Source organism: Trachypithecus francoisi, unplaced genomic scaffold, assembly GCF_009764315.1.
Source record: "Trachypithecus francoisi isolate TF-2019V2 unplaced genomic scaffold, Tfra_2.0 Lachesis_group12, whole genome shotgun sequence".
Classification (NCBI taxonomy): domain Eukaryota; kingdom Metazoa; phylum Chordata; class Mammalia; order Primates; family Cercopithecidae; genus Trachypithecus; species Trachypithecus francoisi.
In genome coordinates this window covers 108,490,335-108,502,930 of record NW_022681457.1, presented here as the reverse complement: position 1 = coordinate 108,502,930, position 12,596 = coordinate 108,490,335, and the positions used below count along the sequence as shown (strand labels likewise).

Genomic DNA, 12,596 nt, shown 5'->3' with positions numbered 1-12,596 from the left:
GGCTAACTCAGTGAAACCCCGTCTCTACTAAAAATACAAAAAAAAACTAGCCGGGCGAGGTGGCGGGCGCCTGTAGTCCCAGCTACTCGGGAGGCTGAGGCAGGAGAATGGCGTGAACCCGGGAGGCGGAGCTTGCAGTGAGCTGAGGTCCGGCCACTGTACTCCGGCCTGGGCGAGAGAGGGAGACTCTGTCTCAAAAAAAAAAAAAAAAAAAAAATCAGCAGGGTGCAGTGGCACACCCCCGTAATGCCAGCTACTTGGGAGGCTGAGGCAGGAGAATTGCTTGAACTTGGGAGGCGGAGGTTGCAGTGAGCCAAGATGGCGCCACTGCACTCCAGCCTGGGCAACAGAGTGAGACACTATCATAAAAAGGAGAAACATTCTGTATTTTAGTATTTCAACAGATTAAGAACAGCTCAGTCCATTGCTATGTTTAAGATAGATTGGGGTTATTTTGCTTAGATACATTTTAGAAGCTTCCTAAATTTTTTTAGGAAGTTTTTTTTGTATGTTTTTGTTTTGTGATTTTCCTAAAGAAAATTATGACAGTAAACAGATATTAACTTTTGAGTCCAACAGTTTCCCTATTTCTTTCCTTTTATTGGGCTTGTTTTATTTTTATTTTATTTTATTTTATATTTTATTTTATTTTATATTATATTATATTATATTATATTATATTATATTAGACAGGGTCTTGCTCTGTTGCCCAGGCTGGAGTGCAGTGGCACAGCCATTGCTCACTGCAGCCTCAGCCTGAGTCTCAAAACAGGCTCAAGTGGATCCTCTTGCCTTAGCCTCCCAAAGTATTACAGGCATGAGCCACCATGCCTCTTAGACCTGGTTTATTTTGAAAGGTATCATTGCTACTGTGTGTAAGCAGCCCTAACTTTTAAAATATTTACTGAAAGTGCTGCCACCAAAGACAGAAGAACCAACAAAAAGAAGTATAAATTTTTATTTACTTAACTAAAAAAAAATTTTTTTTTTTGAGACAAGGTCTTACTCTGTCACCCAGGCTGATCCTCCCATCTCCCCTTCCTGAGTAGCTATGACTACAGGTGCTTGCCACCACGTCTAGCTAATTTCTATATTTTTTGTAGAGATGAGGTTCTGCCGTGTTGCCCAGGCTGGTCTTGAACTCCTGGGCTCAAGCAATCCACCTGCCTCAGCCTCCCGAAATGACAGGATTATAGGAGCGAGCCACTATGCCTGACCAGCATAACTGAACATTACTGAAGACGCATTGTTATGGTCTGAGATTACAGTATTGTCATCAGGCCGTATTAGCACTGTATGTATTGAAATTGTGCTACCTAATACTTCTTTCTAAGTCTCAGTTGTTTAGCTTGTTTAAATGTAATGATGGAGCTAAGTTTTCTGGGTAAAATGGGGTAATACAGTTTTGCTGAAACCCCCCATTTATTATAGAGCAGCGACTCTAGGATATATTTTCTAAAAGCTGAATAGAATTTACTTTTGAGTTTGGGTTATTTTACAGTCTTGTGCTGGAATTATTCATCAATGTGACTAGTGTCACACATTGCTTTTTCTAGTACAGTAAAATACTAGATTTACAAGTTCAGGGAATAGCTTTATCCTAAAGACGAAAGTGGTAAGAGTTGTAAAAACAACCAGGCAGCTTTTGCCACTGTTTTACTGGAGAACATTCAGATGTCTGTCATTGAGCTTTAGAATGGGTGTGGGTGGCAGATGGAGTTTTCCAATTTGACTTTGTTCAGAATCAACCCCATCACCTTTTAACTTAGTTTTACATATAAAATACAGTTTGAGTCAGGGCGTGGTGGCTCATTCCTGTGATCCCAGCACTTTGGTAGGCCGAGGCAAGAGGATCACTTGAGCCTGGGAGTTTGAAACCGGCCTGGGCAACATAGTGAGTCTCTGTCTCTACAAGGAAAAAAAAAAAAAAAAAAAAAAAGCCAGCCATGGTGGCTCACCTATAGTCTCAGCTGCTTGAGAAGCTGAGATGGGAGGATCACCTAACCCCAGGAGGTCAAGGCTGCTGTGAGCCATCGTTGCGCCACTGCACTCCAGCCTGGGTGACAGAGTGAGATCCTGTGTCAAAAAAAAAAGAATTGACTCCCATCACCTTTTGGCTCAAGTTTTTATATTAAGTACAGTTTTGGTTGTAAATTATTTTGTAGGAAGGGGGGAATTTTGAACAACCAGACAGACTAACTTAGTAGTTTTAATCTTACCAGCAAGGTAAGCTTGAATGAGTTTGACATAGCTCCTTACAAGGTTTTGCATTTGGGGTGTAATTTATCATCTTAGTTGTGATGCTGTGTGTTAATGTGAGGATATATTATCATTTTATGAAATGTCTTTTTTTTTTCCTTGTAACCTCCACAGTCTTGGTGCCATTATTTAAGAAACATCAGCTGATGATAGCAGTGTTTTCTAACCTACTAATAACAGTTATCCTTTTTTGGTAATTACCTTATTTTAATAAAAGTTTGGGAGATTAAAACATACACTTATGTTTCCAGGCTTAGCGAAGGGGGTGTACCAACTTTAAAGAATTAAAAGAAAATGACTTTTTACTTAAATAACCTTTTGTTGCTTGTAGTATGGCTTGTGCTAATTTTTGTAATATTTAAGTAATGAAATAAATCTACATATCAGGTCCTTTTTATTTAGAACATTGACTTCCTAATATCATCCGAATAAATACTCTGGACATAGAAACCTCATCTCTACTAAAAATACAAAAATTAGCCAGGCATGGTTGTGGGCACCTGTAATCCCATCTACTCTAGAGGCTGAGGCAGGAGAATTGCTTGAACCCGGGATGCAGAGGTTGCAGTGGGCCAAGATTGCACCACTCTACTCCAGCCTGGGTGACAGAATGAGACTCCTTCTCAAAAAAAAAAAAAAAAATTAGCCAGGCATGGTGGCATGCACCTGTGGTCCAGCTACTCGGGAGGGTGAGGTGGGAAGATCTCCTGATCCTGGGGAGGTCAAGGCTACAGTGAGTTGTGGTTGCACCACTGCACTCCAGCGTAGGCAACAGTGAGACTCTGTCTCAAAAACAAAAAACAGACAAAAACTTATTTTTTAAATACTTTATATAAACTCTATATTAAAATGTTAAAAAAAAAAAAAAAAAACGTCTTTAATAGTAGGGATGAGGTCTCACTATGTTGCCCCAGCTGGTTTCGAACTCCTGACCTCAAGTGATCCTCGTGGACCTCTCAAAGTGTTGGGATTGCAGGCCAGAGTCACTGTGCTCAGCCTGATGTATTTAAATACCGATGAAAAAAATAAAGAAGATAAGCTAGGATAGAATTTAATTAGGTGGTTTGTTTTCCTCTAAAACTGAATCTCAACTGAGAAAGAAATTTGGAAAGGGACTGTTAGATATATGTTCACTCAACTTTACTCCATAAGAAGTTTTTTTAATCACCTAATTCCATCAGATGTATCTGCTTTCTTCACCTGTCTCACATTTGCCCATGAATTCTCTGTGTAGAAACGTAAAATTAATTTCTTTACAAGATCTATTAAAAATCTGTTGAAATGGCCGGGCGTGGTGGCTCAAGCCTGTAATCCCAGCACTTTGGGAGGCCGAGACGGGCGGATCACAAGGTCAGGAGATCGAGACCATCCTGGCTAATACGGTGAAACCCCGTCTCTACTAAAGAATACAAAAAACTAGCCTGGCGAGGTGGCGGGCGCCTGTAGTCCCAGCTACTTGGGAGGCGGAGGCAGGAGAATGGCGTGAACCTGGGAGGCGGAGCTTGCAGTGAGCTGAGATCCGGCCATCGCACTCCAGCCTGGGCGACAGAGCGAGACTCGGTCTCAAAAAAAAAAAAAATCTGTTGAAATTAACAAATTGCTGTGTGTGTTGTGAGAGAATGAAAGCAACCAGCAAATATTTTGGATGTCCAAACTACAGAAACATCCCCCAACTTTGAATCTACCAGTTCCTGATTTTAAAGATGACAAAAGAACGGAGACTATAACCCTGCATGCTGTGTGGTTTGCATTGTTAACGCAAGTTTGCTTGTCTGTTTCCTAATTCACACAGAGCGTCAGAAGCCATGATGCATGTAGTGTGTGTGTACTGCAGCTGGAGTGGGCCCCAGACCAGGTATTTATAGACACTATGTTAAGCCTTCCATCCAGTTGTCATCTGTGATCTGAAAGTCTGTATCTGCAGCAGTTTGGGAAGTTAGCATTTGTCATTCACCATTTCACCTTGTTCAGTCTGGTTACAACTAGCCTATATGCATTTGTATTTTGGTATGCATACGTGCATATGTAACATAAATTCCTGTTGAAAAATGTATTCGTTATTAGAACCATGCAAGAGGGAGAAAATCCCAGTAAAAACAGTGTCTATTATACCTACCCCATCTTGGCTACTATAAATACCACATCAAGAATATTGGCATCACAACACTTTGTTGTTGGAGATAACTATGCTTTTATGGGTTTCATAAGTTCCTTTCCTCTGAAAAACTGAAAGTTATTTTTTTACATTACTGCACACAACTACCTGGAGTTATAGAGGGTTAGAAATTTTAATTTTGTTAAAGAAGAAATGGAAACTTAGGCCAGGGGACTTGTCAAGGGTGACTCTGTGAACAACAACAGGAGCTAAGGCTTTGCTTTTCCTTCTGTCCCTGGCCTGACAGATTTTCAGGAAGCACTCTGCTTTCATTTCTTCTCATGTAAATGTGGTAAACATCAGCTCGAGTAGATTGACTGACTTACTAAGAGGAGGAAAGATGGTCTTTTAAGCCATCATCATAAGACTTTGTAGGAGGTTGCAGGCTGGTTGGAATTAGATACATAGCATTTAGTTTCTCTTCTTTCTTTCCTTTTTCTTTTTCTTAATAAGGATAGGTTAAAAGCAGGCATCGTTTAATTATTCTTAATATCCACTGTCCTCATCCTCTTTTCCTATCATTCTGTAAACTGACCTGGTCCTCCGCTTCATTTAGGACTTAGGCTAGTGAAACTGACCTTCTCAGCTACAGGAGGATTATATGCAACTCTTAGTACAAAATTAATTGAGGGTATGTTCACCTTGACCTCACTTGTTTATAACTAACACACAAATATCAGAAGGCCCTTACCATACCTCTTTATGTTGCTTACATGGATATTTCACTACAATGCATTGTTTTTGTTAACATTAGTTCAAAATTCAGCCTCTTCCAGAGTCAGCCTTAGGAATTCATAAATAAAACTAATAACTGTTAGACATCTGGTGGGATGAAAATAAAAAAACTAATAACTGTGTTTCTGGACTCTAATGGGTATAGCCTAAACTGAGATAAGCGCAGTTTTCCTTTTTACCCCGAAAGTATAAGTAAGGTAAGGTTGTTTCATGGGAAGTCAGTAGCTTCCTGAAACAGTGCTTTGTCTTCTCGTGCTGTTAACCAGTAGTTTATTAGAATGATTTAAAGCCATTTGAATATAACTGCTTTGCTTCTTTTTAAGATCAAGCCCCCTTGTTGGATGTTAACATTTAGTACTGAGCATTTGAGTTGCATCTGCCCTAATAATTGTATTTTGAAGTCATTTTTGTTGCTGGCCTTTTGATTTTTATTTTTTATTATTATTATTATTTTTATTTTGACCGAGTTTCATTCTTTCATCGAAGCTGGAGTGCAATGGCGCAATCTTGGCTCACTGCAACCTCTCCCTCCTGGGTTCAAGCGATTCTTCTGCCTCAGCCTCCCGAGTGGCTGGGATTACAGGCACCTGCCACCAAGCCAGGCTAATTTTTGTGTTTTTAGTAGAAATGAGGTTTCACCATGTTGGCCAGGCTGGTCTCGAACTCCTGACCTCAGGTGATCCACCTGCCTCGGCCTCCCAAAGTGCTGGGATTACAGGCATGAGCCAGTGCGCCCAGCCCTTTTTGATTTTTGATTAAAGATCTTACAATGGTTGGGCGCAGTGGGTCTCGCCTGTAATCCCAGCACTTTGGGACCCCGAGGCAAGCGGATCACCTGAGGTCAGGAGTTCGAGACCACGCTGACCAACATGGAGAAACCCTGTCTCTACTAAAAATACAAAATTAGTCAGGCGTGCAGTGCATGCGTGTAAGGGAGGCTGAGGCAGGAGAATCACTTGAACCCGGGAGGCAGAGGTTGCAGTGAGCTGAGATGGCGCCTTTGCACTCCTGCCTGGGCAACAAGAGCGAAACTCCATCTCAAAAAAGAAAAAAAACTCTTAAGTGCATAGAGGTCAATTTTTAACTGAATCAGTGGCAAAAGAAGAGCTGGAACTGATGTTTAATGATATCGTTATGATGCTTACACTGAGCTAGTGTTTTAGACTGCCATCTTGTTTTGGTGGCCATTAAGTAGCAATGAATTTAAGTAGTCGGCCGGGCGCGGTGGCTCAAGCCTGTAATCCCAGCACTTTGGGAGGCCGAGACGGGCGGATCACGAGGTCAGGAGATCGAGACCATCCTGGCTAACACGGTGAAACCCCGTCTCTACTAAAAAAATACAAAAAACTAGCCGGGTGAGATGGCGGGCGCCTGTAGTTCCAGCTACTCGGGAGGCTGAGGCGAGAGAATGGCGTAAACCCGGGAGGCGGAGCTTGCAGTGAGCTGAGATCCAGCCACTGCACTCCAGCCTGGGCGACAGAGCGAGACTCCGTCTCAAAAAAAAAAAAAAAAAAAAATTTAAGTAGTCATTGCTAGTTGAAAAACTATTAATGAACCATCTCCCTCCACATTCCCCTTTCTTTGAAATACTTAAGTATTCTTAACTTAGTTGCACACTCTTAATGTGATAAAAATTTACAAGCCTTTTAAGTTTAAAGTTGTATTATGTGGTAGGATGATGACTGTGATTTAATCTGCTGATCATTTGTTTACTTTTTTACTCTGCGTCAGATGCTCACCCAGTTTTACCATGATTTTTGGAAAGCTTGGCTAGAAATAAAATAGAACATTTGCTTCTGTGTCCCCAATCATTATGTTATTTCTTATTTCTCTTTATAATTCCCTCTCTGTCCAGGTATACCTGGTTTTAGACTTCTCATTTGTAACCTCAGTGTTTACATTTGAAACAAAAAAGTGCATTAGCATGAGAATCATTCTGGTGCAAAGATTCTCACGATTTGTAATATCCTTAAGAATCACCCAAGGGGCTTATTGAAAATGCACATTCCTGGATTTACTCTCAAGTATGGTACCCCAGTGTCTGCATACATCACAAGCATCCCTGGTGGTTTTAGGGCAAGTGGTGAAAAAAATACACTTGGAGAAACTATTCTAGAGTTGTAGACTAGGGAATAAAGAAACATAAATGTCCTTCAGTCCTGAGCACTAACCCCGCCATTTTGTGAATGCATGTTAATGGTACTTAATCACATTGAATTACAGTATGCATATTTTATTAAGAACGCGTCTACCTCTTATTCTGATGTTGTGATTGTCTAAATCATTTCTATTTGTATAAGAGAAACCCGAGTTTGAGGACCTTATTTTATTCTGCCCTATTTAGATTTGTATCCTCTGGTAATTTAGTGGCGTTAGTTACCTGCTAATTAATATTTTTCCTTTCCCCTGTGTTCCATATAGAGAAAAGCGGTAAAGAATCTACCTCACTGGGAATGTCATCATTACCAACTTCAGATGGGTTTAACCATCCAGCCCATTCTTTAGGACAGAGTCCTGATACTGGTAATCCTTTGAGTCTTGCTCACTCTGTCTCTGCTTCAGTCTGCCCTATCAAGCCCAGTGACCCAGATAGCATTGAACCTAAAGCTGTGAAGGCTTTGAAGGCTTCAGCTGAATTCCAGATAAACTCTAAAAAGAAAGAACATCTTTCTTTACAAGATCTTTCCGATCATGCTTCCTCAGCAGACCATGCTCCAACAGACCAGAGTCCAGCTACACCTATGCAGAATTCATCCGAAGAAACAACTGTTGCAGGTAATCTGGAGAAATCTGCTGAAAGAAGCACCCAGGGCCTCAAATTTCATCTCCACACAAGACAGGAAGCTAGTTTATCTGTCACATCTACTAGGATGCATGAACCACAGATGTTTCTAGGTGAAAAGGATTGGCATCCAGAAAATCATAACCTGAGTCAAGTGAGTGACTCTCAGCAGCACGAACAACCAGGGAATGAACAGTATGAGGTTGCACAACAAAAAGCTTCACATGACCGAGAATATCTTTGTAACATAGGGGACCTTGAGCTTCCTGAAGAAAGGCAACAGAATCAACACAAAATTGTTGATTTGGAAGCTACGATGAAAGGAAATGGGCTCCCACAGAATGTGGATCTTCCAAGTACGAAGAAAAGTATTCCACCTTCAGGATGCAGTGGCTGCTCAAATTCAGAAACACTTATGGAAATAGATATAGCTGAACAGTCCCTAGTTACTGTGCTTAATTCAACAGGCAGGCAGAATGCCAATGTCAAGAACATTGGTGAATTGGATCTCACTTTAGATAATCCCTTGATGGAAGTAGAAACATCAAAATGTAACCCTTCATCTGAAATTTTGAATGATTCCATTTCCACTCAGGATTTACAGCCCCCAGAAACTAATGTTGAAATATCTGGAACAAATAAAGAATATAGCCATTGCTCCTCCTCTTCAAGTTTCTGTGGCAGTTGTCAGCCCTATGTGGAGTCAGCAGAAGAATCTTGTTCATCTATAACGGCCGCCTTGAAAGAACTTCATGAACTTTTGGTTGTTAGCAGTAAACCAGCTTCAGAAAATACATCTGAAGAAGTAATCTGTCAATCAGAAACCATAGCTGAGGGCCAAACCAGTATGAAACACCTTTCTGAAAGATGGACCCAAAATGAGCATCTTACCAGGAATGAACAGTGTCCACAAGTCTCCTTTCATCAGGCCGTATCTGTATCAATGAAGACAGAAAAATCAACAGTTACTTCATCTGACACTGGAATAGAAGCTGTAGAAAGTGAAAACTTCAGGAGTCTAGGTGATGGTCTGTCAACTGATGAGGAAGGTGTCCCCAAATCGAGGGAATCCATAAACAAGAACAGTTCTGTCACTGTAACCTCAGCTAAAACATCTAATCAGTTACACTGCACCTTAGGTGTAGAAATTTCACCCAAACTTTTAGCAGGTGAGGAGGATGCACTCAATCAGACTTCTGAGCAAACTAAGTCTTTGTCATCCAGTTTCATATTGGTTAAAGACTTAGGTCAGGGCATACAGAATTCAATAACAGACAGGCCTGAAACCACAGAAAATGTCTGTCCTGAAGCTTCGAGGCTGTTACTTGAATATGAACCACCTACCAGCCATCCATCATCAAGTCCTGCCATTCTTCCACCATTGATTTTTCCTGCCGCAGATATTGACCGGATTCTCCGTGCTGGCTTTACTTTGCAGGAAGCTCTTGGAGCTTTGCATCGAGTTGGTGGGAATGCAGACCTTGCACTTCTTGTTTTGCTCGCAAAAAACATCGTAGTTCCTACATGACTATGGGAAAGTGGGCTAGACTGTTCTCCATTCCCTTTAAACAAAAGAAAGCTCTCTCTCTATACACACACACATACACACTCACCACATATACAGTATATGTAGAAACCTGCAAGCAGAATGTTGAGCCAGATTTTTTTTAAAGATTTTTTTCGGCCAAAGTAATTTATGATCTCTTGTCTGATGAATTTGTCTATCCTACTTGTTAAAATTTAGGCCTTTTTAAATGTATTGGCAGTATGTGCATACAAAAGCTTTTTATTCTCATTAAGATGTATCCTGGAATAAAATGGATGGTTTTGTGTATAGCATACTGTTTTAGAACGAGAGTAAATGCTTTGAAAAGCAAAAGCCATGAGAAATCCCACTACCCATCCAGCTAAAAACAGATTAACTCTCCATACTGTGTGTGTCTGTGCTGATGGCAAGGTGTGGCTTGCTGGCTCAGTTGTCAATTTAGAAACTTTTGACCACATAGTTTGGTGTTTGGAATTCTACCCAGTGCTCTGTGTATCATGAATCATTAATTATAACAGGAAATTGGAGAATAATTGAATATCTTATCGTAGAGTGGTATGTTTTTATTTGTGTGCTTAGGATTTGACATTTTAATAGAGTGAACAGGAGGGTTTAAATCTTGGGCTCCTTTGTGCATCGCAGGCTGCTGCATGATTGCCATGAATCCTTATTACATTGGATGGCATATTGTGGGGCAGTTAAAACGAGAGTGAAACATGGTGCTATCCAGATTTTTAAAAGAACAGAACAACCGTAATTCCATTTGCAGATGTCAAGAACTGTGAGGGAAAAATAATGGCCTAAACACTGGAATTTGCTAGAGTTTGGGTTTGCTAGCATCTCACTGATAACACCTCAACCCTTAATGACTAATGATGAACTTAAGTTCAGGAATGGATTGATTGCCAGCAGCTTATTTCCTTTCTAGACTCATCTTCTGCCAGGAAGTTCTTTAAACGCTCAGTGCGAGCTGTGATCTGAGTGAAATACTGAAGTGTGATAACCTTGTCACTGGTTAATCTTGGTGCTTGGAATGGTCAGTCTATTTGGAGAGTGTCCTTTGTGGCAGTGATAATAGTAATTACAGTTTCTGACTTAAGTGGCCTTGGTAGAGTTTTCCATCTTTTTCTTTCCTCAGGAGTTTCTTTTTAAAGCAAAATTCATCATATTTGTGTTTACCATGTCAAGTTAGAGTGGGGCATAATATATAGATGTATTTATTGTGGCCTTTTTTAATATAAGGACTAGCCCTTGGAAACCATCGTCCTGTGGGCCCCACTGTGCAATAACCCTACTGGATAGGTTTTAGATCATTCTTTCCTGGCAGACTGCTCTCTTGGGTACCTAGCAGGAATCTGAAATCTTGGTTTTATTGAAAAGAATTTTGAGATTCATAATTTCTGATTCTAGATTATAGTTTGTAACATGTTTGAAACAGACGCTTCGAAAGAGTGATTTCTCAACTTAGTGTTAAATGATTTTGTCTGAAGTCTGACTCTTTGTAAGCTTGTTCGTTTCATCAAATTTTAAGTCATTGAGCACAATCAAAATGGAGGCTCATATCTCAGGATTTTTTGAAATTTTAATTTAGGGGCACTTAGAGACATTTTTTTCTACCCCTTCCAACTTCTTTCTTTCCTTTTGCTATGATGTTTGTATGTATGTTATAAGACCTTAGTGACGGGATAGCAAGTCACATAGATTCATCATGATCCTTTATATAGTTAGGCAATGGTTGACAGAAGGAGTTGTAGTTTACTGCTTTTCAGAGGGCGCTAAGAACAACAGGTCAGCCAGGTTGTCTTTAAGATGTTCTTTTAGACAGCTGCACATTGTAGACCCTTTCGCCTGCCCTACACCAAAGATGTACGATGCACTAGGAAACTGCTCATAGGATTTCTGTCAACTGACTTAAAGCTGTGATTGTAATTAAATAGTTGGTGCTATGATTGATGCAAAATATAGTAGCAATGCAATGGGACCCTGTATTTGCTTTATGGGTGGTGGTTTGGGAATGTATTCTAAGCTTATAAATCTTTGGAACCACGGGGTGGGAAGAGTGGGGGAACTTAATGATGACAATAGACTCCCTCCTAAAGGACCTTCCGTATAAGCAGGACGAACCTTGGAGATTCGGGAAACAGTTCCAGGTGGAATATATAATATCAGTCGGGGAAAGATTTCATTAGGATAGCTTTTTTGTGTATGTATATATATATTTATTTTTAGGAATAGATCTATAGTTGTACATGAATTCCCGTTAGGAATACTTTGAATGAGCTTAACCCACTTGCCAAATATCCTTGTCCCTTCCATCATTTTATTTTTGATATGGGGTCTTGCAGTGTTGCCCAGGCTGGACTCAAACTTTGGGGCTCAAGCAATTCTTCCATCTCATCCTTCTAAGTAGCTGGGACTACATAAAGCCCAATGTATAATTGCTTTTGATTTTTAAAATCATCTTGCCCATCATTTTTATAAAAATTAAGCTATTTGGCCAACACAGTGAAACCTCGTCTCTACTAAAAATACAAAAAATTAGCTGGGCATGGTGGCACACACCTGTAATCCCAGCTACTTGGGAGACTGAGGCAGGAGAATTGCTTGAACCTGGGAGATGGAGATTGCAGTGAGCTGAGATCGCGCCACTGCACTCCAGCGTGGGTGCAGAGTGAGACTGTGTCTCACCAAAAAAAAAAAAAAGCTGTTGACACTATTAATATTTTGGATGACTTAAATGTAGCAGCCCTAGAATGCAAAGGGTATATTAAGGAGCATTACAATAGCGGACCTTCATTGTCAGCTTTTATTCAATTAAGAGCTCCAGAAATGCAGAAATTATGGGTTAACTTCTAAGAATACAATCAAATCCTTGTGAATTCTGGTTGCCAACAGTAATAACCAGTAATGGGCACCTTTACTGGACAGCTCCTTTACCGTAACAAGTAGTGGGCAGTTTTGCGGTCAGCACTTACTGCAAGGGTGGTCTCTGTTTCTTCACCAAAGAGAGAAGATTTTCCTGTGTAATTTGTGCCATTTCCCTGAAGTTGGTTCCTGAGCGGAAAGATGTGCTTAGTAACCAGACAGCAGCTTTACATAGGTTATAGATTTTGGTCATT

At 40.4% G+C, this 12,596-nt stretch overlaps 1 protein-coding gene across 5 annotated transcripts in view; it reads left to right on the top strand.

Moving 5' to 3' along the window:
- The window catches only part of LOC117093250 (protein DDI1 homolog 2), a 46,826-nt gene extending 36,613 nt beyond the window's left edge, over window positions 1-10,213 (top strand). For 2 of the 5 annotated variants that reach the window (XM_033228197.1, XM_033228198.1), the window contains one exon: window positions 7,571-10,213. In XM_033228197.1, coding sequence (XP_033084088.1) covers window positions 7,571-9,459 — 1,889 coding nt within the window. In that variant the 3' untranslated portion in view covers window positions 9,460-10,213. Of the gene's footprint in view, window positions 1-2,373; window positions 2,718-4,051; window positions 4,115-7,570 lie in introns of those variants that run through there. The other 3 variants (XM_033228199.1, XM_033228201.1, XM_033228200.1) reach the window with 3 other exon arrangements.
- Window positions 10,214-12,596: the final 2,383 nt, after the last annotated feature.